A 25,336-nucleotide genomic window follows, 5' to 3' on the forward strand; every position below is an offset into this window, starting at 1 on the left:
TCTTCTTTCCAGGAGATTCAGCTTCAACGAATGGTGTACCTACTCCCTGACTAAAAAAAAAAAAAAACCAAAGGAAGCAAAACCCTATATCCCTATTTGATGACAAAAAAAATAAACACTGTGATCACTAGCTACCCCAAAAAAACAAAGAATAATTGAAATTTCCCTAAAAACTAATCCCACCTATTTTTAAGGTTTAATTAAAAATCAATATAATTCCTTTACAATATCCAATAAATATCCAATTTCCAATATTCAGTAAATATCCAATATCTAATATCCAATATCTTTAAAACCTAGAGCTCCTTTTACTAAGGTGTGCTAACGTTTTTAGTGTGCGCTAACCACGCGCAAAATGAAAAATACTAATGGAAACTCTATGGAGGCGTTAGCGTTTAGCGCATGTGGTATTGTAGCACGCTAAAACCGCTAGCGCACCTTAGAAACATAGAAAAATGACGGCAGAAAAGGGCCAAAGCCCATCCAGTCTGCCCACTCTAGTGACCCTTCGCCTTGAATTTGTTCACCACCCCCTGCCTTTACATCATTAGAGATCCCACGTGAATATCCCATTTATTTTTAAAAACTGCCACGCTGGTGGCCTCAATCACCTGCAGTGGGAGTTCGTTCCAATGATCGACCACCCTCTCGGTGAAGAAATACTTTCTGAAGTCACCATGAAATTTTCCTCCCCTAATTTTCAGCAGATGCCCTCTGGTGGATGAAGGTCCTATAAGACGGAAGATATCCTCTTCCACCTCGATACGGCCCGTGATATATTTAAATGTCTCAATCATGTCCCCTCTCTCTCTTCGTTCCTCAAATGAGTACAGCTGCAATTTATTCAGCCTTACTTCATACGGGAGATCCTTGAGCCCCGAGACCATCCTGGTGGCCATCCGCTGAACTGACTCAATTCTCAGCACATCTTTCCGGTAATGTGGTCTCCAGAATTGAACACAATATTCCAAATGAGTTCTCACCATGGATCTGTACAGTGGCATTATGACTTCTGGCATCCTGCTGATAAAACCTCTACGGATGCAACCCATCATTTGCCTTGCCTTGGAGGAAGCCTTTTCCACTTGATTGGCAGTTTTCATGTCATCACTAATGATTACTCCTAAATCCCGTTCTTCCGTGGTCCTAGCTAAGGTCTCACCATTTAACGTGTAAGTCCTGCACAGATTTCTTTTACCCAGGTGCATCACTTTACATTTTTTAGCATTGAAGTTGAGCTGCCAAGTCGATGACCATTGTTCCAATAGTAGTAGGTCCTGTGTCATACTGTCAGGCATAGTGCTTTTACCTACTATGTTGCACAGTTTGGCGTTGTCATTGAACAATGATATTTTTCCTCTGAGCCTTTGGGTCATATCACTTATGAATATGTTGAATAGGATTGAACCCAAGACCGAGCCCTGTGGCACTCCACTGGTCATATCTGATGTTTTGGATGGGGTACCATTTACTATCACCCTCTGAAGTCTACCACTCAGCCAATCCTTAACCCATGCAGCTAGTGTTTCCCCTAATCCCAGCGATTTCAGCTTGTTCAATAACCTGCGGTGTGGGATGCTATCAAAAGCTTTGCTAAAGTCCAAATACACTACGTCCAGGGACTCCCCGGCATCTAGTTGTCTTGTTACCCAGTCGAAGAAGCTAATCAGATTTGATTGGAAGGACCTGCCCTTGGTAAATCCATGTTGATGGGGATCACGTAGATCTTCTTCATCCAGGATTGTATCAAGTTTCAGTTTGATCAGTGTTTCCATGAGTTTGCATACTATGGATGTGAGACTCACCAGTCTGTAATTCGCTGTCTCTGTCCTGCAGCCCTTTTTGTGGAGTGGAATAACGTTAGCTGTTTTCCAGTCCAAGGGGACTCTTCCCGTGCTTAGGGAGAGATTGAAGAGATAAAAGGAGCCCCTAATTTTCCAGAGACAACATATAACAAACACCTGTCTCTGCCATAAACCAACTCAACATCCCTCAACTGCTCTCCTAGGCAGTTTTAGAATTCTCTCCAGCGCTGCTCACTTCCTGGAGAAAGAGAGCTGTGCTGTCCAGGATTTCAAAAGTGACACGTACAGCTGAAAATTCTTAAACCTACAGGAATATCTTTTTATTATTATTATTTATAACCATGGTTACAGAAATGGTGGGGTGGCCATGTTAGTCCACTCTTAAAGGTAATATGTAGACATAAAACAAAAATATAAAGGACCGCTGCTGTTCAATATATTTATTAATGATCTGGAAACGGGGACAAAGTGCGAAGTTATCAAGTTCGCAGATGACACAAAACTCTCCAGCAGGGTCAGAACTGTTGAGGAATGCAAAGAACTGCAGAGCGACCTGAACAAACTGAGTGAGTGGGCAAAAAGATGGCAGATGAGCTTCAATGTGGAGAAATGTAAGGTCTTGCACATAGGGAAGGGGAACTCCATGTACAGCTAGCTATATGATAGGAGGGAGGGTACTGGGGGAAGGCAACCAAGAAAAAGATCTGGGGGTATTGGTGGATAACACAATGAAGCCAGCAGCGCAATGTGCAGCGGCTTCAAAGAAGGCGAACAGAATGTTGGGCATTATCTAAAAAGGTATCACTACCAGAACAAAGGAAGTTATCCTGCCACTGTATCGAGCAATGGTGCGCCCACATCTGGAACACTGGGTCCAATACTGGTCGCCATACCTCAAGAAGGACATGACAATACTCGAGAGGGTCCAGAGGAGAGCAACGAAGATGATAAAGGGCATGGAGAACCTTTCATATGTTGAACGGTTGGATAAGCTGGGGCTCTTTACCCTGGAAAAGCGGAGACTATGATAGAGACTTATAAAATCATGAAAGGCATAGAGAAGGTGGAGAGGGACAGATTCTTTAGACTAGCGGGGACAACAAAAGCAAGAGGTCATTCAGAAAAACTGAGAGGAGACAGATTCATAACGAATGCAAGGAAGTTCTTCTTCACTCAACGGGTGGTAGACACCTGGAATGCGCTTCCGGAAGAGGTGATAAGACAGAGTACAATTCTGGGGTTCAAAAAGGGACTGGATGACTTCCTAGAAGCGAAGGGGATAACAGGGTACAGATAGAGGTTTACCTTACAGGACAGGGTATTGGCGTTTAGGTTAGGTAGGGAACACTTACAGGTCATGGACGTGGGGGGGGCCGCCGCAGGAGCAGACTGCCGGGCACAATGGACCCCTGGTCTGACCCGGCAGAGGCAATTCTTATGTTCTTAAAAAAATAATACCTTTTTTATTGGACTAACGTAGGCCCTCTCTTACTAAGGTGCGCTAACCGATTAGCGCACACTAAACGCTAACGTGCATGTTAAGTCTATGGATGCATTAGCGTTTAGCGCACGCTAATTCGATTAGCGTGCGCTAATCGGTTAGCGCACCTTAGTAAAAGAGGGGGGTTAATGTAATTCATGATTTCGAAGGTAACCCCTTTTCATCCTCAGATCATTAAAAAAAAACCCCAGGAAGAAGCTACCTTCAAAAGCTAATCATAAACTGCATTAAGTCCCCTTTTTATTAAGATGCTTTAGGGTTTTTTATTGTCGGCCGCTGCGGTAAATGCTCTGACACTCATAGAATTCCTAAGAGCTTTTACTACAGCAACAGGCAATAAAAAAACCCTAGAGTGACATGATGAAAGGGGGCCTAAGTTAGTCAAATAAAAATGGTATTATTTTTTTTTCCTTTATATTTTTTTGTTTTATTTCTAAGATCTTTGAAAACTCTTAAGAAGTGTTCTTGGCATTTCCACAAAGATTCAGCAGACAGAAGTCATTTTAGACTTTCATTCTTCAGATTACCAAAGAGCAGTTGTAGAAGAGACTGTTGTAGAAGAGACATTATTTCCAATATTTTCTCTTTAGCACTGTAGTAGAAAAAGGGGTATAGTGAGATCTTTTCATTTTCAAAGCTACCTGGGCACCATTACAGAACAGAGTGTCTCAGTAAACCAGCTCCATATTACCACCAGAAAAAGGCACTTTTTCTTTTCCTTGTTCCTTAACTATTTTGAGGACATAGATAGGTCAGGGTGTTCTGTAAATTTGCATGGAGTGTTATAGAATACCGTGGATGTGCACCCAAATCAGGTGCCAGGAATTATACCTGGTAAATCCTGGTGCCCAAATTTTGGCATGGGAATCAGCGTTACATGGAAATGTCTGCCCAGCTGCCTAGACTTCTCCAGTCTGTGCTCTGATTATGACCAATGGCATAGTAAGGAGGGACAGTCCGCCCCATGCACCCTCTTGATGGGGGCGCAAGCCCCCTTCCTCCTCCCCACCACCCTCCTTCCCCACCGCTTCCCTTGCCCCTTTTTAATGTTCATGGCGCAAGCAGCAACCCTAACCTGCTGCTCAAGCCAGCATTGGCTCTTCTTCTGACATCACTTCCTGGACCTGCACCTAGGAAGTGATGTCAGAGGAAAAGCCGATGCTGGCGCGAGCAGTCAGTTGGGGGTTGCTGTTTGTGCTGCAAGCATTAAAAAGGTAAGGGGGGAAGGGAAGGGGTGCATGTGCGTGGCAGATGGGGTGGGGACGAAGAAGAGGGTGGAGAGGGGTGCCACCGCTCCGGGTGCATTTCACCCTCACTACGCCACTGATCGGGATGGGTGTTGAAAAGTTCTCAGCCCAAACCAACCAACGTCCTCAATTCTGAGCGTTATTGTGCAACCGTAGCTGAAAAGAGTGTTATTTTGTTTAGTGCCAATTTGCAGAAATGAAATTCTATGTTTTGGCATTGTTTCAGATCATTGACTGAACCATATCAACATCATTCTCTTCTTGGTCAGGCTGAGAACTTTTCAGCGCCCCCTCATGGTGTGAAGCCTTTCAGCCTCTGGTAACCAGAGCTCAGACTGTGATGTCATAATGCCTCATTCCACCAATAAGAGCCAACTTCATGAGCGATGTCACAATGATTTGATTGCCCTGTACTTAGCTCACGTTTATTACATATGAGGAGGTGCTGAAAAGTTCTCAGCATTCTGAACATTATTTTGCCAGTGTAGCTGAAAAGAATGCCATCTTATTTCATTAAGTGCCAATTTGTCTGTTTTGACATTGTTTCAGATCATTCCCTTCTTGGTTAGGCTGAGAACTTTTCAGCATCTCCTCCTGACACTTTGTCCAGGTTTTGAAAAGCTTCCCGTCAAAATCGCATCGTGACGGGGAATCCGCGCACATGCCGACGCAATGCGGTGATGTCAAACGCACGAGACGTCATTGCATCATGTCCATACCATGCCATTTGGGAGCAGGGCTAGGGGGTGAAACAGGGTGTGACACAGATAGAACGGGGTGGAATGGGGCGGGCTTTGGGGGCGCAACCATGGGTCCAGATTTTCCTTCGGGAAAATCTGGCAACCCTAAGTCAAAGGAGGGGGGTAAGTTCCGAATTTTGACTTAATTGGCCACGCATTAGCCTGCACCGCATAAACAGACATGGTTCAGCATTGAATATCCAGGAATAATGCCAGCAGCAGTCAGCAAAATGCTCATCGCCACCAGTTGAATATTTATCCCTGAGGTTTTTCAGTCTGGTTGAGAGGTAAAGGTTCCAGAACATTCTATTCTGAGCACTGCAAGAGAAGCTGGGGGGACGCTCGAGAGCAGCAGAGTTCAGCAACATTATCCTGTGATTCTTTTCTGTAATGCAAGACATCACATGAGTGTAATATCTCATCCGGTAATGGTTTCCAGTATTTGATAAGGCCGCTGGTCAAACTGTATACTTATCACTTTCAACATATTGTCCTTTGATTTTAGATATTAGCCTAAAGTACGTTCACCCTCACCCAGATCATAGAAACGAGTACTAGCAATAGACCAGAGGTTAACCAAACTGCAATTCCTCATCTTGGATTGCAGCCTAATTTATGGGTTATTTCGTTTCATTTTTTTTCATTTTTCATCACAATTAGATTAAGGCGGTGGTTTCCCAATCAGTCAGGTTTTCAGGATATCCACAATGAATATTCATGAGAGAGATTTGCCTGCACCGCCTCCACTGTGTGCAACTCTCTCATGCATAGTCCTTGTAGGTATCCTAAAAATCTGACTGGCTGGGGAGCCCCCAAGACAGGTTTGGGAACCGTTGGGACAAGGATTGAGCCCAGTACAATGGATTTAATGGGAGGAAAATAGACTTTTAGGAGGTCATTTTTAGAATGGATTTTTTTGCTCATTGAATATCTTTTATAAAAGTTCTGTACTGGGAACACGCATACAACGAGTATGATAAGAGGATGTGTACTTGTGGGCAGCCTGAGTATAGGCACATTCTAGGGAGGGGTTTGAGCAGTCATGAAATACTTCCGCAAATATATACCTAAGCATGAAGTTCACCCACATACATTTACACCATCTCCCGAGCAGCTGGTGTGGTACTATTTTATAAAGATTGTCATAAATAACGTAGAACACTGTCAAGTTATGAATGATGCATAATTCTTCTATAAAACAGAGGGAAAAGACCTCAAACAACCCTTGGGGTCCAATCAGTGGAAGAACTCCAATTTAGGGTTAGCATATCATCATAGGTCAAAACCTCTGTTATACATTTTTAAATTCATTTAAACTTTTTTTATAAATATATTAGTTTTTTAAATACTTATATTCATCAATAATTTTAATGTCTGATATCAATTTCTCTCAAATTTTCAATAAAGAGCAGGCAACCATCAGCAATCTGGCATTATGTTAGAACTATATATAAGCACTTATCTTTTGGATCTGAGACGGAGGCTAAATCGGTTTCACACCAACGGGCTTCTTCAGGGGAAGTGCCAAAACTTGATATTTTGCCAATGACAATGGGAAATTGCTCAGAAATCTGTTAATGGGTTGCCGCCTCCCTCCTCTGTCTTGCTGCAGCATTTGCGTGTTTGTGCGGCCCCAGAAAATTTTTTTCGGCCAATGCAGCCCAGGGAAGCCAAAAGGTTGGACACCCCTGGTTTAAGGCTTTTGAGGAGTGGTCTAGGAGTTTTACCCTTGGTTACAGCTTTGGCAATGTCTGAAAGACAATGAAGGATTTGTTCAGAAGGGGGATACTGGTTTACAAGATTTCTGTGAGGGGTTAATTGGGCAGAATAAAAAAGCCTCAACTGTGTACCAAAAGTTTAAGTTTAAGGTGGCTTTGAAGCACATTTGGGAGCATGATCTGGGGGAAACAGTGGGGGAGGGTGACTGGGTGGCTTTTTGGACAAGGGTTTGTAGGCCTACCCTCTCGACTTCAATGACACAGTCCCTCTTTTATGTGGCTCATTGGGCCCTTTGGACACCCTATAAAGGGGGGGGGGGGGGATCGGGTGTCTGTTGGTCCTGTTGCCTGGAGGTGGGGACCTTTCAATATATGTTTATTTATTTATTTGTAGCATTTATATACTACTTATAGCCCAAGTGGTTTTACATTCAGGTACTCAAGCGTTTTCCCTCTCTGTCCTGGAAGGCTCACACTCTATCTAATGTACCTGGGGCAATGGGGGGGATTAAGTGACTTGCCCAGGGTCACAAGGAGCAGCATAGGATTTGAACCCACAACCTCAAGGTGCTGAGGCTGTAGCTATAACCACTGTGCCACACACTCCCCAATTTGCCTGTTCTTGTGTGCAATTGTTTTGAAAGTCAGTATGGGAATGAGTTTAAGCTATTTTTAAATTTCATGCTCCACTGACTTACAGACTGGTTGTTCTGCGGTCTGCGGCCTTGGCTGCAGTGTTAAATAAAGCAGAGGCTAGGTTATTTGATGTATTAATGGGTCTAGTGATTCAGCAAATTTTAATTTTGTTGGAAGAATAGTTCTGAACGTTCAGATTGTGCATGGTGGAATGCTGTTTGTTTGGTACAAAAGTATGAGGAAGTAGCTGAATAAAACAGAAGCGTGTCCAATATTTTTTTAAAACATGGAGCTTGTTGGATTCTTATTGTCAGACTGATGTATAAAACTTGGCTCTTATTTATGCATTTAAAATTTTATATACCGCATAATAACATGTTGGTGCCTTATAGAGGGCAAACAGGGCATGGGCACTGTCCTACATGCATTCACAGATAGTGTGGGTGTACTCGGGTTATTTGCCAATGCATGTAACGTGGTGCTGGCCCTAACAAGAAAATGATCTGCTATGGTGGTCCATTTGCGCTCTCAACACACTCACACCCCGAACAGTCTCATAGATAGTGTTGGAAGTATTCTAAATTTGCCTGTGAAGATCAACGATTCTGAACAGGGAGGTACGGAGTTAAAACTTGAGTGCAAATAACTTGGAGCTCAGTGTGTAACAACCTTGATGAGCTAAGACTGAGGGCTTGTACTTAATCCATGCCAAAATCGACAACCAGCTCACACAAAAGCACAAAAGCAGAGTTGCATGTTCCCGTATCATAACACCATAAAATAACCTAAATAGCAGTATTTTGAACAAGCTGTAAATGTTTGATCTGATATTGAGGACAACCAATAAACAACAAATTACAGTAATCTAACAATTAATCACAAGGGCATGTAAGAGAGTCCGATTGACTTGGTCCAGTAGGTTAGTTGCAAATACATATGGGTTTGTCTCTCTATTACATAGGAACTGTGAACATTCTTCACCTTGGACTGGGTATTTTAATACTGTAACCTACATGCTTTGAGTTATAGGAAACCATCCCCGTGTCATCCTCTTTAAGGAAAGAGGAAAGAATCAGAGTATGAATGGGCACAGCCACCCAGTCCTCAAGCCTTGCATTGAAGAATACTGGTGTAGAAGGACTGAGACTGAGATAGACACTAAATAATGACAGTCTCTGGTATCCAGAGCAGATATTGTGATGTCATAATGCCTCATTCCACTAATGCCTAAGAGTCAACCTCATCAGTGATGTCACAATGGGTTCATTATCCTATATATGGTTCACGTAAGAATCAGAGTATGAATGGACATAGTCACTGACCCTCAAGCCTTGCATTGAAGAATACTGGTGTAGAAGGACTGAGACTGAGATAGACACTAAAGAATGACAGTCTCTGGTATCCAGAGCAGATATTGTGATGTCATAATGCCTCATTCCACCAATGCCTAAGAGCCAACCTCATCAGTGATGTTACAATGGGTTCATTATCCTATATTTGGTTCACATAAGAATCAGAGTATGAATGGACACAGCCACTGACCCTCAAGCTTTGCATTGAAGAATGCTGGTGTAGAAGGACTAAGGTTGAGATAGACAATAAAGAATGACATGGGATGATTTCCTGTGTTTATCTGTGGTAGCGGGGGCATATTCTGTCCACGTGTCATTCTCTAGGTCACCAAATAGTTCTGTCTTCTCTGTTAATGATCTGACTGAAGGAATACAAAGTCATTAAACAGAGGAAAGATTAAAGGAAAAAAAAAGTATCTGAAATCCGTTAAGGGGATGTCAAAGACTCAGTGAGTGATAAGAAGTTCAGTTATAAGGATGGAAGGAGCCTCTGTCAGGGACAAAAAAAACCCCCATGAAGTACATGATACTTCAAGGTCTAGTTGCAGCAGCTCTTGCTGTAGCATTCACACGGCATTTTGATGGGTAAGATCTATTCAAATTTAAAAGCTCCCACTGTTTTAAAGCTTCCTTTAAATCTTAACCCTATATTCTTCTGTTCATATCCATGTTGATTTTAGCCATTCCCATAGTAAATGAAACTCCTTAATTCTCTCATTTGTCCTGTTTGTCTTGAATAGAATGTAAGCTCCAAGGGGCATGGACCCCCTTTTTATGTTTAAGTATATACTCTGTATATGCCTAACAGTACTATAGAAATGATAAATAGTAGTAGTAGAAATCTGTTATGTGATTATTTTGCCTCATTTGCAGAGATAAGGCGTTCCGTGTCAAGCCACAGGATGAAGGTCAAGTGGAACTTGTGAAATACTTGTCCAGCATGGTCCAGGTAAGGTATCTTCAAAGTTCTGTCATCTATGAGGTGCTAAGGATGTCAGTTCACATGTTTCGATGGTATATGGTGCATTGGTGCATAATCCTTTTGCTGAAATACTAAATTCTTGGTTATATTTTGGATTTGTGATACACAGTTCCAGTAGCCAAACTGAGAGCAAAAGTAATTTGCCCCCCCCCCCCTCTCAATACAGATAAAACTATGCATTTTCACAAGTTTTTATCCTCAGAAAAATACCTGCAATAAAAGCGGGACAAACCTACCCACCCCCACCCCCTTTTTACAAAGCCACACTGCCAAGCAGAGCAAGATAAATGCCAAACCACCTTTTTTATTCCTAAGGGCAGCTTGGCATTTAGCTTGGGGGGAGGGGTATTTATTTATTATTCAGTTTCTCGATATTAACTCAAAGACTATATAATACAAAAAGAACCATAAAAAATATACAGGGTGAGGCAAAAAAAGTAACTATTTTCTTTTTTGGTCATCATACTTACTTATTTCTATTAAACAACATTTACACACATCTACACCCCTTTTTACAAAAACCATGCAAGAGGTTCTTGGTGCCAGCCAACATGATGTATGCTCTGCGCTGCTCCAGCAGTCATAGAGTTCCTTTTTTTTTTTTCTTTCTTTCTTTTGATTGCATTTTATATTTACAGCAAAGATTAAACTTTGAACTAAGGAAATACAAATATAGTCCGCATAATAAAAGGGAGAGCGAGACCAATCACTTCCAAGAGAAGTTGGATTTACGCAAGAAAAAGTTAAATCAAAGATATACAGAGACATTTGTTAATCTAATTTTCAAATGACCAGATTATTGAGAAATTAATATCAGGGGTCCTTGTGGGAACTTTGCCACCCCCCCCCCAAATTGTAACTGTTCTGGTTCTTAGAATACACATCTATTAATTTGATGAAGTATACAGCATTTACATGGAAAGCGCAGTTGAAAGGTAGCACCCAAATTCAAAACAGATTGACCTAGAGTCAAAAACTTCTTACGTCTAGATTGCGTCCATTTAGAAACATCAGGAAATATTGCAATTTTGAGTCCAAAGAAAACAACATTTTCAGATCTGTAAAATAATAATCGAAGAATGGCTTTTTTGTCCTGTATAAACACAAATGTTACTAATAAAATTGCTCTGCCTGTAATTTCCAATTGGGATGATTCTAAAATTCCAGTGAGATCTAACCCACCAGCCTCCACCACATAGTGGTTTCTGAATAGTTGAAAACAGAAGTCAAAAATAATTGAAACAAATCCTTTGGCGATTGTAATCTGGAAACTGGAAAATTAAGTAGTCTCAGATTGAAATTCCTATTTGTATTTTCCAGATTTTCTATCTTCCTTATTAACAAATTTTTGTCCCTTAAATGTTGATTGGATAAAGCTTTCACATCAGAAACCGATTTTCGATAGAATCCATTTTCATTGAGTGTTGTAGAACTTTTTCCTCCAAATTTTTAATCTCTTCAGGAATTCGTAGTAGAGGAAATAAAGAGGGAGCATACCTGATGTAGGCTTTCAATGGCCTAAAGAAGGATATAAAACTGCTGGAGAGGGTGCAGAGACTAGCAACGAAGCTAATAAGAGGTATGGAGAACTTGGAATATGAGGAACGACTCAAGAAACTGGGACTGTTCTCCCTTGAGAAGAGGAGGCTGCGAGGGGACATGATCGAGACGTTCAAAATACTGAAAGACATCGATAAAATAGAGCAGGAAAATAAATTATTTACATTGTCCAACGTGACACGGACAAGAGGACATGGTTTGAAGCTAAAGGGGGACAAGTCCAGGACAAATGTCAGGAAGTTCTGCTTCAAGCAGGGAGTGGTGGACGCCTGGAATGCTCTTCCAAAGGAGGTTATTAAGGAATCCACTGTGCTAGAATTCAAAGGCAAATTAGATGTACATCTCCTTACGAGAGGCATAGAGGGATATGGGTAATTAAAACTAAATCAGGTGTATACCTGACGGGGCCTCCGCGTGTGCGGATCGCCGGACCATGGGTCTGATCCGGAGATGGCAGTTCTTATGTTCTTATGTTTACCACCCCCAGACACTGCTTGCGAATCAGCTCCTCCAACAGAGGAGGCCTCATGAGAGGGAGTCAATTCAGATCGAATTTCTTCCGGGGTCAAAGGTAAAGCCGGCAAAACCATCGGCAAAAAGTCACCCGATGTCTCCTGGAGTGATGTCGCCGATACCTGGGCCATTCCGGGTTGTGGAGGAGCTGCTGGCCTCAACGAAACTTTGTTGTCCTGGTCGAGGGTCTTCCCACCCTCGAGTGCAGATCTGTCCAAATTAACAGGTACCGTGTAGCTAGTAATTGCTGTTTGTCGCAATGAGGAGGCTACAGAGGGTACGGGAGGAATTATCCTCTGTCTCCCTCTTCGCTTTGACATTCTTATCAAAATAGGAAACAATCGGGTAAAACCCGATATTTAATGTAGAAACTTGATTTTCCGTAGCAATTTGGAACCTCCTGCAACGCGTCTTACTCCACCGCCATCTTGGTCTCTCCGTCATAGAGTTCCTATGAGCGTCAGAGCAGCATAGAGCATTCAGCATGCCAGCCAGCGCTAAAAACCTCTTGCGTGGTTTTGTAAAATGGGGGGTTAATTATCCTAAGTTTTGTTGATGTTACTGACATTTCAGCGTTACTACCTAGTGATTTTTGCATGTTAAAAATGTTTGAGTCATAACACAGTAAAATACCATCATTCAGATGCTACAATTAACAATGTGTCTGAATTTTGCAGTCACTGTGATTGGTCAGGGTCTACCCCCAGTTTTAACAAAGGCCTTCAGCCACTTTGGGAAGTTCTTAACAGCTTTGTCAATTGGTCCCTGTGACAGTTTGTCCCAGATATCTGCACTGCTTCCTTGAGTTCAGCGATTGTTTGGGGCTTTGGGTGGAGGTTGTGATAGGCCTCCCAGACAAAAATCTTCATTACTGTGATGTCATTAACAGTAATCTGGTACCCCGCTTTTATTGTCAAACAATAATAGTTTTACAGTACAAACATTTTTAAACACACAAAAAATCACTAGGTTGTAATGTTAAGAAGCCTGTAGCTTTGCCAAGTTTAAAGATTATCTCATTAAACTCAGCACAAAAATGTAGATAGTAACAACAAATAAAACTGTAATATTTTACATTTTGAAATTCCAAGCAGTTACTGTGACAGCAGCAAAAATCTCTAGGACACAGGTGTCACACTCAAGGACCGCGGGCCTGGTCATTTGATGTGGCCCGCGTGGTCTGATGCCCCCAGTGTTACCTTGTGGCCGGCTCCCTCCTCCTCACGGCCGTAGTGTGCATGGAGCTGCGTGCAGCGGCTCCTCGCGCGTCCCACACCTCATCCAGAAGCATTCCTTCTGACATTGCGACATCAGGGAGAAGGCATCCAGTTCAAGTGCAGGACGCATGAGGAGCTGCTGCACGGCTGTGAGGAGGAGGGAGCCGGTCACAAGATAACATCGGATCATAGGTGCATAAAACAGCAAGGTTGGAGCCGAGCAGGAGGTTAGACACCCGCTGGAGGGAGGCACAGCATGGAAGGAGGGAGAAAACAAAGGTAGGGGGAATGATTTTATTTTCAAGTCAGTGTTTGAATTGTGTCAGTTCTGAGCATTTTAATCTGCTATCTTTTGCACTGCTCAGGAAGAAATACATTTGTTTCTTTTTTCTCTGGGGGTTGAACTGCATGCATAATCTTGAATCCTAGGGTGTTTTTTTTTTAAAAAAAATATTAGTACTTTTAGTTTTTGGCCCCGTATTTGCATAGTGGTTATCTGTGTTCTGGTAGGAATGAATGTTGAGAAGCATACAGTGTGCTTTGTGTGGTTTAATTTTGTGATTAAGATTATATTGTGTGTGTATATATGAAAAATGAATGGGAAAAATGGTGTTACAATTAGTATTATTATAGGGGCGGGGTCTGGCCTGTGACTTAGCCTGTGTTTTGGATTTCGGCCCCTTAATGTGATTGAGTTTGACGGTTCATAGACAAAACCGCGGAAGACAAAGGCGCGCGCCGACAACTGAGCGCAAGACGGAGGCGCGTGCCGAAGAAAATGACAATTTTTAGGGGCTCCGACGGGGGGTTTGGTTGGGGAGCCCCCCCCCCCACTTTACTTAATACAGATCGCAGCGGCGTTGTGGGTGGTTTGGGAGGTTGTAACTCCCCTCATTATACTGTAAACTTAACTTTTTCCCTGTTTTTAGGGAAAAAGTGAAGTTTTCAGTAAAATGTGGGGGGTTACAACCCCCCAAACCACCCACAACGCCCCCACAACGCGGCGCGATCTGTATAAAGTGGGGGGGTCCCCCCCCCACACACCCCCGTCGGAGCCCCTAAAAACAGTTATTTTCTTCGGCGCGCGCCTCCGCACTGCGCTCAGTTGTCGGCGCGCGCCTTTGTCTTCTGCGGTTTTGACCTGACACCGAGTTTGACACTCCTGCATTAGAAGGTTACTTTTTATTTTCCTTCCCCTGTTTGTAAAATGCAGAGTATGGGATGCACATATTTTCATTTTGAAAACTAGAGGGGAAAAAAACAAAACGCAAGAGCTTTGCATCAATGTGAGCCATTTTTTAAATTGCCTCCATTGTTCCCAGGGAATATGGAAATCTTTAGAGACTGTGATAACATTTTTTTGCAAACTGACAAAAGAAGTATACAAAGATTCTATTGCATATGAGCTTTCAAGACTTGAGTGGTCTCCAAAGCTCACATATTTGCATAATTGAATTACTGGCAGAGAACCACTGAATAACCAGTCCGATTCATTGAATTTCTCTGTTGCAGCTCGATTTCTGGCGCCCTGATTCAGCTCACACTATTGTCCCTCAGACAGATGTGGATTTCCGTGTTGAAGCAGATCAGATCAAAACTATCCAAACTCTTCTAGAACAGAATGGCATGCAATATGAGTATGTCTTTTGCTCACATTTTTGTATACTAGACTAACAAGTATTAGACAGCGTTGCAAATTATTCCATGTGTGCTCTATAACTAAAGCTTTTGCAAACAAACCAGCTTTTGCTTTAAACCAGAATTGAAACCCCAAACAATTTTGGTTTTATGCCGAGCATTCACGTTTCATTTAGTTTGAACTTCTAGATCACACAATGTTTGTTTGCAGGGGAGCTATGACATGACAGAAAGCATGGAACCAAGTGGTGCAAAAGAGTGGCAGATGATTTCTCTCCTAGTCATTGGTTCAAGTCTAGTTCAGGTCAATAATGACAACAAGCTGTTTCCATCTGCGAGCTATCTGGTACCTTGCTCAAGTAAAAAAAGATGCACCTATGTCCCCATCATAATATGTTTATAAGCCGAACTGCCCTGTAGGTGGTCCCTACAGAGCAGAAAGTCCTTAAAACTCAGCATGACCAGTTACAAACCCTTCTGTGTTTCAGAGCCTCGTCTCTAGAACTTTCTTCAAAAATAATTAATTTTGTGCATCTTTCAGATGAGGCTCATAATGTTTTTCTCTTCTAAAAGTTCAGCTCACCAGCTTCTACATATCATAAATAATATGAGGATTACTGTTTTATGATTTATGTTTGGCCCTGAAGAAGTTGCACCTTAAAAAGTATACAAGCCTGTAGACCTGGGACAAAATGTTCTGTATTCAACAATGACCTGACATTGTCAGTCAGGGGTCTACAATAGCATACCCAAGAAAATAATACAATTAAAAATCATACACATAAAAATGTTCAAAACATCATACAACCATGTGCATAATAAAACATTCATATACCAAAAATTAAAATTATATAAATATATCTAAATTTTCTTTTTAATCACCAATTTGTAACATATAAACTAAACTAAAACTTCATTTTATAAACCGGGTCATCAACCAATTTGGAGCTTGACTCGGTTAAGAAAAGGAAAAATACAAAAGAACTAGATGAGGAAAAAAACTAAAACAGGAGAGGTAGAAGCAGTTAATTTCCAAAGAGCTTGGCGATCAAAATTGTCTTCAAGGCCTTCCTGAATGATAAGAAAAGGCCTAAGCTTCTTAACGAGAGCGACAAGTTATTCCAGAGCTCTGTCAATTTGAAGGAGAAAGAATGACTAAATTGCTTAATGGATTTATTTTTACACCTAAGAGAGGGAAAGGAGAGTTTTAATTTCTGAGAACTTCATACAATTACACAACATACATTTACACAACATGTAAACATCTTACAGAATGTCAATTGTCATCTTATAACATATATAAAATATCAATTACATTAAAAAAACCTGTACTTTATTAATTTGTCATTCAATTTTCTTATAAAGAAAGTTGTTCCAGTTTGAAATGAACACCTTGAATAAGAAATAACTGTTAACATGTATATTCATTATTCAATCAAACAATTTTGCTATATTTTCTTTTAACTTTGTATAATCTTCTTTAAAACAATATTTGCCGTTAGAGAACCCTTTCTTTGCTTATCTATTCTCCTGTTATTATTTTTAATCTTTTTGTTTTAACTTATATTAAAATGCCTACATTAATTAAAATATCATATTATTGCAATAAAAACTTCTCTCAGTTGTCAAAATCTTTATATATATCATGATTTTTTAAAAAAAAAATGTATTTGTTACAACTTATAACAAGGCAATTACACAATAGGTCTCCATAAAAAAATATAACAAACTTAAGTATTTATTAGGTCCACATTATTAGGGTTGATAATCACCTGTAGGAATCACATCAATTAAAGGAAAAAGAAAATCATAATCCTCTGAAATCAGGAATAAACTAAACTATTCTATATCACTTCACTTCACTTATTCTCAACCACTGCATTAGTTACAGGCAAAATATCTAATTTAGGTTTATTTTGGAAAGTTTCAAGTTGAGCTGGATATACAGTACAGTGGTGCCTCACACAACGAACTTAATTCGTTCCAGGAGCAAGTTTGTTATGCGAAAAGTTCATTATGTGAAACGCGTTTTCCCATAACAATACATGTTAAAAAAAATAATTTGTTCTGCAGCATAAAATATGCTAAGATGACATAAAAAAAGATAAATTTGTCAAAATGGTGAAAATGGTGGTCTTGCTGAGGCCAAACTCTTTGACGAGGTCACACTGTTTTACCCCACATTCACTCCTTCTAATTATTTCCCGTTTCATTTCAACAGAAATCACCTTCCTGCTTTTTTTAGAAGCCATGATATATAAAAAATATTGAGTTTATCTTAAAAGGACGACTGTATACAGTGAGAGAGGGCAGTTAAGCGCAGTGACTAACGACTGCCTGCAGTGCCTGCGCGGAAGGATGCAATACATCGGCAGCTCGGGCGACTTCGTTGTGTGAAACGAAGTTCGTTGTGTGAAACGAAGTTCGTTGTGTGAAGTTCGTTGTGTGAAACGAAGTTCGTTGTGTGAATCAAGACATGAAGTTCGTTGTGTGCAGCGTTCGTTGTGTGAGGCGTTCGTTATGCGAGGCACCACTGTATATCACAATTTAACATTGGGACTCATACATCAGCCATTCCAAAAATACAGCTTTATTTCATATTATTTCCAAACATTAATTTTCAAAACTTTTATAAACATAAGCACATTTAATCATTTAGGATTTACCTCCAAGAGCTCGACACTAGCTCTCTTTTCTCAAACTTTCCCTTAACTCCCGGGAAGCCACTTCAACTCGTGGCGGTGTCGCCCACGAGGACATATTTACAATTCACCATCATAGGTCTTCCAATTCAATTTTGCCTCTAATAAAGGCTCTGCCCTTAGGCCCCCTACCGACTAGCTGCGACCGACCTCCCCCCCCCAAATCCCTAAATCCCGCCCATCATTCACCCCTCACTTCATTACATCCTGGAGCGGTGGGAGGGAGGGAAACTCAAAATCCCTATACTCTCCTGCTCTGCCAACCCTTGATTCTTTACTTGTTTTTTAACCCGCCAATTTTTTACATTCTTTTCCCTCTGTAAAGGTCCACCCCTTTTCCTTTCTTACCCAATTCCAAACTCTTACCACCCTCCAATCAAATCATTCCCTTGTTACTATCCCCTCACTCCTTTTCACCTTTTCCCCCTCCCCCCCATTCCAACTCTTCTGCTAATCAAATTGCAGGCTTTGATGTTGCCCACTGTTAGTGGCCACTCAGCTTAACTGTATGGCCTTTTTTTTATCTTAATAAAACTAAAACTTGAGTTAATTTCTTAAGTATGCTCTTTGGGCTCCTTTTACAAAGGTGTGCTAGCGTTTTTAATGCACGCACCGAATAGCGCGTGCTACCCAAAAAACTACCACCTGCTCTAGAGGAGGTGGTAGCGGCAGGCGCGCACAGCATTTTAGCGCGCGCTATTCCGCGAGTTAAGGCCCTAGCGCACCTTTGTAAAAGGAGCCCTTTGAGTTTGAACACTCTAAATCCTAAATATGAGTTAGTTTGAAATAATCAGCAAACTAATATGATATCAAAAGCACTCACAATATGATGTCTACAATTCAGACTAAAGTGTTTTTCGACTGAAAGCTTTCATAACGATACCTTGGAGGTTTTGTGTTTTTTTTTTTGGGGGGGGAGTTAATATCATTTTTATTAAGGAATCAAAGGAAAATGGACATAGCAAACAAGAAAGAAGCCTTACAATGTCAGTGGCAACAGTAGCTGGCCAATCTAGCAATCAGCAATCCAAATAATCCTAAGAGAGAATGCCCATAATCCATGTCCCCTCATTTTTCTTATTATCCAAGCACTTCCTCATCCTCCCAAGGTACTGCCATGGGAAACAGATCGCACTGGGTCCACCAAATATCTGAAGTAGCCCGCTTTGAACTGTGTTACATAAGAACATAAGAATTGCCGCTGCTGGGTCAGACCTGTGGTCCATCGTGCCCAGCAGTCCACTCACGCGGCGACCCTCTGGTCAAAGACCAGTGCCTTAACTGAGACTAGCCCTACCAGCGTACGTCCCTGTTCAGCAGGAATTTGTCTAACTTTGTCTTGAATCCCTGGTGTTTTCCCCTGATATATTGGCCTATACAGCCTTGTGGAAGTCTCTCGCGTTGGGATGGGAGGGGTGAAGGGCAGGTTTGACGGCTTGGAATTTAATAACATACATGTTCCACTTCTTAAACTTATAAATAACAGCATTTTAAGGAGCTTTGTAAGAAAAAATTTTATTTCAATTTACCGGTGTCAATGTCCAGCTTACTTCAGTGCTTCCTTTTGGAAAAAATGGCGGTGAACCCTTGAAGAAGTGACATCAAGTCAATGTGCCATATCCACATTAATCAGTATCAACCCATTATATCATAGGTATATTAGTCAATATTTTGTTTGTTAACAAAGTCATTTTTTGGCCATTCTTTTATCACACAGAATCTTATTTCAAAATGTGCAAGAGGGGATTGAAAAACAGTTTGACGGAAAACCAAATTCATCCAATAGAAGATACAGTTACTCAAAATACAATAAATGGGAAAAGGTACAGGATGGAAGGTTAAATTATTGAAAATGGAAAATCTAGATCTAAATCTGCACCATTCTCCCCATCCCCACCCCAACCCAAGCCCATGTTTTTCTTTAATGACATTTTAATTAAACTGAGCATAAAACTCTTTCAATAACTGAAAACATTGCTTAATTTAAAGATTGTTGCCTGGACTGCTAACATTGCTGCAAAATATCCAAAATTGGTTTCTCGCATCCAGATTGGAACTACTACTGAGGAGCGCCCAATGTACCTTCTTAAGGTAAAGAGATGATTTTTCAGGAAGAATAGCTTTCCAGTTATCAAAGATAACCATGAATTTAAGGCCACAGATACTAAAGATAGCTCCCATAGACACAACATGGAAGAAGCCTTTTCCTACTGCATATCTAACCATGACTCGAATATTGCTCAACAAGTGTTTAGGTGTCATTATCACTCTATTTTATGTTTCTCAATATAGAAACTTTGGTTATATCAGTTTGAAATAAAATGCTTTATGTTATGCAATACAGGGCTAGATTCAGTAAATTGCACTCAAAAATCAGCACCAAAAAATTCAGTGCTCAATGGTATTCTCTAATGGCCATTCAAAAATGAGTGTACATTATAGAATCCATAACAAAAAGTGGAACAATAGTCCCTGGATGTATCACAGGTAAAAAAAAATTCCAAAATATCATAAACATAAAAGTATAGAACCATATTGCAAAAACTTTCACATTACACTAATTGCTTCCAGGAAAGGTTATTATAAAGGGACCCTACATGGGCTATGTTGAATTACACAACTAGTAGCAAAAGTTGTTCATGAACGTGAAAGTGGACCATAGTGCAGAGACCACTTTTAAAGGGAGCTAAGAGTGCATAATGATGATTTGAATCTAAGCCCTTTCGATACAAGTTGTGTAATTCAACACTCAAGCTAATTGCTCGGTTTCAGAAAACACGGCCCGTGTAGGGTTCCTTTATAACAGTGGTCCCCCAGCCCTGTCCTGGAGGACCATCAGCCAGTCGGGTTTTCAGGATAGCCACAATGAATAAGCATGAAAAAGATTTGTATATAATGAAGATGATAAGAATGCAGATCTGCCCCATGCATATTTATTAGGGCTATCCTGAAAAACTGACTGGCTAGTGGTCCTCCAGGACAGGGTTAGGGACCATTGCTTTATAATGACTTTTCCAGGAAGCAACTAGTGTGATACAAACATGTTTTTTTGTTGTTGTTGTTGCACAGAAGTTTTTGGACCCCTGTTAGATTACAAAAGTTAGATAGTTCAAAATCTAATAGATGCTGGCACTGTCAACTGGACATAGGGACACTGGATCATCCGTTGTTCTATTGTCCTTTGATACTCAACTTTTGTAAATCTATATGGGGCCATATTAATTTTGATTCTGGAGACTGCAGTTCCACTGTCGTATGAAGCGGTAATCCGTGGGACATTGTTATCTCCTACACCTCCAATAGATAGACATAAGAGCAGATTACTTGGTATAATGACCGGGGTAGCCATGCAAATGGTACTAAAAATTGGAAGAATTTTGACAGATTAAATTTCACCTTTTGGTGGAATTCATTATGCTTGTGTTATAAATACGAGAAAATGAATTCTGTTCAAACTGATGTGGGGTCCATTGACCAATTTTATCAATCTTAATTAAATGGTATATTTTCCTATTTTTGGTTTGGTTTGTACATCCGGTGGGGGGGGGGGGGAATTGGTGGGAGGAAGAGGGATACTATATTAGGATTTTATTGAATACATTGGAATAAGGGGTGGGGGAGGGGGTGAAAATGGTTTATTATATATCTATTGACTGATATATGTGCCGTTTTTCAAATTACTTGTATGTATTCCTTTACGCACTGGTTTTAGACTGAAAAATGAATAAAGATATAGAGAAAAAAAAAAGATACAAGTTATGTAATTCAACACTCAAGCTAATTGTTCGGTTTCAGAAAACACGGCCCGTGTAGGGTTCCTTTATAACAGTGGTCCCCATCAGCCAGTCAGCCAGTCGGGTTTTCAGGATAGCCTCAATGAATATGTATGAAAGAGATTTGCATGTAATGAAGATGAAAGAAATGCAGATCTGTCCCATGCATATTCATTAGGGCTATCCCAAAAAAACGACTGGCTAGTGGTCCTCCAGCACAGGGTTGAGGACCACTGCTTTATAGTGACTTTTCCAGGAAGCAACTAGTGTAATGTGAAAGTTTTTGCAACACGGTTCTGTAATTTTATGTTTATGATATTTTAATAAACTTTTGGAATTTTTTTTTACCCGTGATACATCCAGGGACTATTGTTCCACCTTAAATGTAAACAACTTAGGCTATATGCAGTATATAAATACTAAAATAAATAAATAAAATATTTAACCAGCCAGAGGCCATTCCTGGCTCATTAAATAGTTTTGAATAGTGGTCAGATAAGCTTTTAGCTAGTGTTATTTTTCCAGGAATAATGCAGCTTGAGGTGTTTCTTGTAAACTACATTATTCCATTTATTTTGTAATAATATGTTTTACATGCATTTGCATACTTTGCATCTCATTAGTAGGTATTCCACAGTGATTTGAATTAACATGCATTATGGTAATATAATGCGCATTATTAAGGGGCAAATAATGCTTGTTATGGCTGTAACATACTTTAATAACCTCTCTCTTTATTGTCCTCCTAATGAAACAATTCATCTTTCAGGGAGTATAGAATCTTTTATCAATTCCATGTGGTTTCATCCGTAACTACAATGTCAGATTAATAGTTTTATATATAAAGTATGTTCACCAAAACAGTATTTTTGTAGAGTATTAACTACTTTTCTACAATGGATGAGCACAATGGACTATAAGAACATAAGAACATAAGCAATGCCTCCGCTGGGTCAGACCTGAGGTCCATCATGCCCAGCAGTCCGCTCACGCGGCGGCCCAACAGGTCCAGGACCTGTGCAGTAATCCTCTATTTATACCCCTCTATCCCCTTTTCCAGCAGGAAATTGTCCAATCCTTTCTTAAACCCCTGTACTGTACCCTGCCCTATTACGCCCTCTGGAAGCGCATTCCAGGTATCCACCACTCGTTGGGTAAAGAAGAACTTCCTAGCATTCGTTCTGAATCTGTCCCCTTTCAACTTTTCTGAATGCCCTCTTGTTCTTTTATTTTTCGAAAGTTTGAAGAATCTGTCCCTCTCTACTCTTTCTATGCCGTTCATGATCTTATAAGTCTCTATCATATCCCCTCTAAGTCTCCTCTTCTCCAGGGAAAAGAGACCCAGTTTCTCCAATCTCTCAGCGTATGAGAGGTTTTCCATCCCTTTTATCAAACGTGTCGCTCTCCTCTGAACCCTCTCGAGTAACGCCATATCCTTCTTAAGGTATGGAGACCAATAATGGACGCAGTATTCCAGATGCGGGTGCACCATCGCCCGATACAATGGCAGGATAACTTCTTTCGTCCTTGTTGTAATACCCTTCTTGATTATGCCTAGCATTCTATTTGCTTTCTTAGCGGCTGCTGTGCACTGTGCCGTCGGCTTCATTGTCATGTCCACCATTACCCCCAAGTCCCCTTCTTGGTTACTCTCATTCAATAATATCCCTCCCATCGTATAGTTGTACCTTGGGTTTCTGCTTCCCACATGCAATACTTTACATTTCTCAACGTTGAACTTCATCTTACATGCCACAGGAATAATGTAATTAACAAATACTATACATAATATAGCATTGAGCATCTAAACAACAGACCTTCACATTATTTTTCTATAGGTTGGAAAACAAAGATCAGCGAAGAATGCCATTTTTATAGACTGTGGTATTCATGCCCGAGAATGGATCTCTCCTGCATTCTGCCAGTGGTTTGTAAAAGAGGTCGGTAAATGGGGAATTATGCAAATAAAAAATTCTAGATAACTGACAATCTCATCGGTCGGAGATTTCTAACTACATATGAAGCCTAGATCTTGACTTGTACACCTCTTGTCCGCTCCTGATTGCATCCCCCTGCCCCCCAAAGGACACCTCGCCATCTTAGCGGGCCTACTTGCCCTGTACCTGATGGTCCAGTGGTCTTTGGGTAGAAGTGATCCCCAGTCATTCTTGCCCTGCTGGCACGATCTTCAAAATGGATTCCCTAGCAGTAGGCTCATTCTCTATAGCTAACTGCAGTCTGTATTAATCAATCACACCAGTTAACTTGGGCTGTTAGCACAGGTTAGTCCAAAGAGGAGTCAGAGCAGTTTGATTTTGAAAATGTCCAGTTTGGTTTTGGGGTTGGTTTTTTTTTTTTTTTTTTGGGGGGGGGGTATTTGTATTCTCCTTCAGCTGGGTGAGTATTTGCATTAATCAATGTCTGTTTTTGATCCCCATTATGCACTGTATCTCAAAGGACACAGTATTTCTGTAGTAAAGTGTACATCTTTCAACTCTCATTTTCAGGCCACCAAAACATATGGCAAGGACAAGCTTATGACCAAACTATTGAACAGCCTGACTTTCTACATCCTTCCTGTATTAAACATCGATGGCTATGTCTGGACATGGACAGCTGTAATGTATCTATTCAATTATCTCTCCTTTGTTCCAGCTGACTAATACTAAAGGTTCTCCTCCTTCCTCCTCCTGACACTTCCCACCCCTTCCCAAACATTGTAGTTTAAGCCTGAATGTCAGTCTGGCCAAGATCAATTTCTTTACCTCTACTGTATTATTTTGTCTGTTTTGTTTTGATTTTTAAGGATCGCATGTGGAGAAAGAATCGGTCCAACAGTTCCAATACAAATTGCATTGGCACCGACCTCAACAGGAACTTTGATGTTCAATGGTGCAGTATGTATCATTTCAGTCTTGGAAGCCCAACTTGCAGAGAAGGGCAATGTTACAGAAAAGTTTGCATTAACTGGTGACTCAGAGTACATGAGAAGATAGAAAGCCAGCATAATAGTGTGTTCATTGAAGTACATACTCATAACTGCAAAATGCATTTGTACCTGTAAGTCCTCAGCATATGCCAAGGTTGATTCATAAGCCATGACAACTATAATTTTTTCTCTCTCAAAAATGCGCCATCACTGGAAATCTAATATACCGTATAGCATTTCAAAGTGTGTGACATGTCTTAATGTTTTGGCAGTACCCTTTATTGAGCTCTCAAAGAACATCCACTGGCTATAAATAGACAAGAATTAATAAACGTGAGACACCTCAGTACGGGCCACAGTTCAATGTATTAATAACTTTTTATGGCCCCAGGCTGAAAACTCATAGGTGACCAGCACCAGGTTTAAAAAAACCTTAATAAGTCCTGCTCCGTACATTATTTAGTCTCTAGAATGATATACAGTGGTACCTTGGTATACGAGCATAATTCATTCCAGAAGCATGCTCGTAAACCAAAATACTCGTATATCAAAGCGAGTTTCCCCATAGGAAATAATGGAAACTCACTTTGATATGTTCCCCCCCCCCACAAGGCCAGCGGCGCTGCTCCCCCCCCCCTGCTTGCAACTCCTCCCCCCGTACGAACCGGCACACCCCCCCCCCGTGCGAACCGGCACCCCCCCTCCGCGCGAACCGGCTTCCCCCGCCCGAACAACTTGAACTTACCACTCTCCCCCCCCCCCCCATCTGGCACCGGCACCGGCATGCAGCCCACAAGACGTGCCGGTGCCGCTAGATCTTCCTGCCTCTACCGGCCTTGAGCATGCATCTGCACATGCTCAAAGCCTTCTAATTCTCCCTCTCGCCGAGATTCTTGGAGATCTCCAAGAGGGAGAATTAGAAGGCCTTAAGCATACACAGCATGCTCAAGGCCGGCAGAGGCAGGAAGATCTTCTAGCAGCACTGGCATGTCCTGTGGGCTGCGTGCCGGTGCCAGATGGGGG

At 41.1% G+C, this 25,336-nt stretch overlaps 1 protein-coding gene across 2 annotated transcripts in view; it reads left to right on the plus strand.

Annotated features, from left to right (window-relative positions):
* Positions 1 to 9,463: 9,463 nt before the first annotated feature.
* The window catches only part of LOC117367245 (mast cell carboxypeptidase A-like), a 29,514-nt gene continuing 13,641 nt past the window's right edge, over positions 9,464 to 25,336 (plus strand). For both annotated transcript variants that reach the window (XM_033959671.1, XM_033959670.1), the window contains exons 1-8: positions 9,464 to 9,584; positions 9,873 to 9,948; positions 14,784 to 14,908; positions 19,329 to 19,434; positions 19,601 to 19,702; positions 23,223 to 23,324; positions 23,892 to 24,002; positions 24,191 to 24,281. In XM_033959671.1, the coding sequence (XP_033815562.1) occupies positions 9,514 to 9,584; positions 9,873 to 9,948; positions 14,784 to 14,908; positions 19,329 to 19,434; positions 19,601 to 19,702; positions 23,223 to 23,324; positions 23,892 to 24,002; positions 24,191 to 24,281 (784 nt within the window). In that variant the 5' untranslated portion in view covers positions 9,464 to 9,513. The remainder of the gene's footprint in view (positions 9,585 to 9,872; positions 9,949 to 14,783; positions 14,909 to 19,328; positions 19,435 to 19,600; positions 19,703 to 23,222; positions 23,325 to 23,891; positions 24,003 to 24,190; positions 24,282 to 25,336) is intronic.

The sequence above is a fragment of the Geotrypetes seraphini genome, chromosome 9 (genome assembly GCF_902459505.1).
Source record: "Geotrypetes seraphini chromosome 9, aGeoSer1.1, whole genome shotgun sequence".
NCBI classification, from domain to species: domain Eukaryota; kingdom Metazoa; phylum Chordata; class Amphibia; order Gymnophiona; family Dermophiidae; genus Geotrypetes; species Geotrypetes seraphini.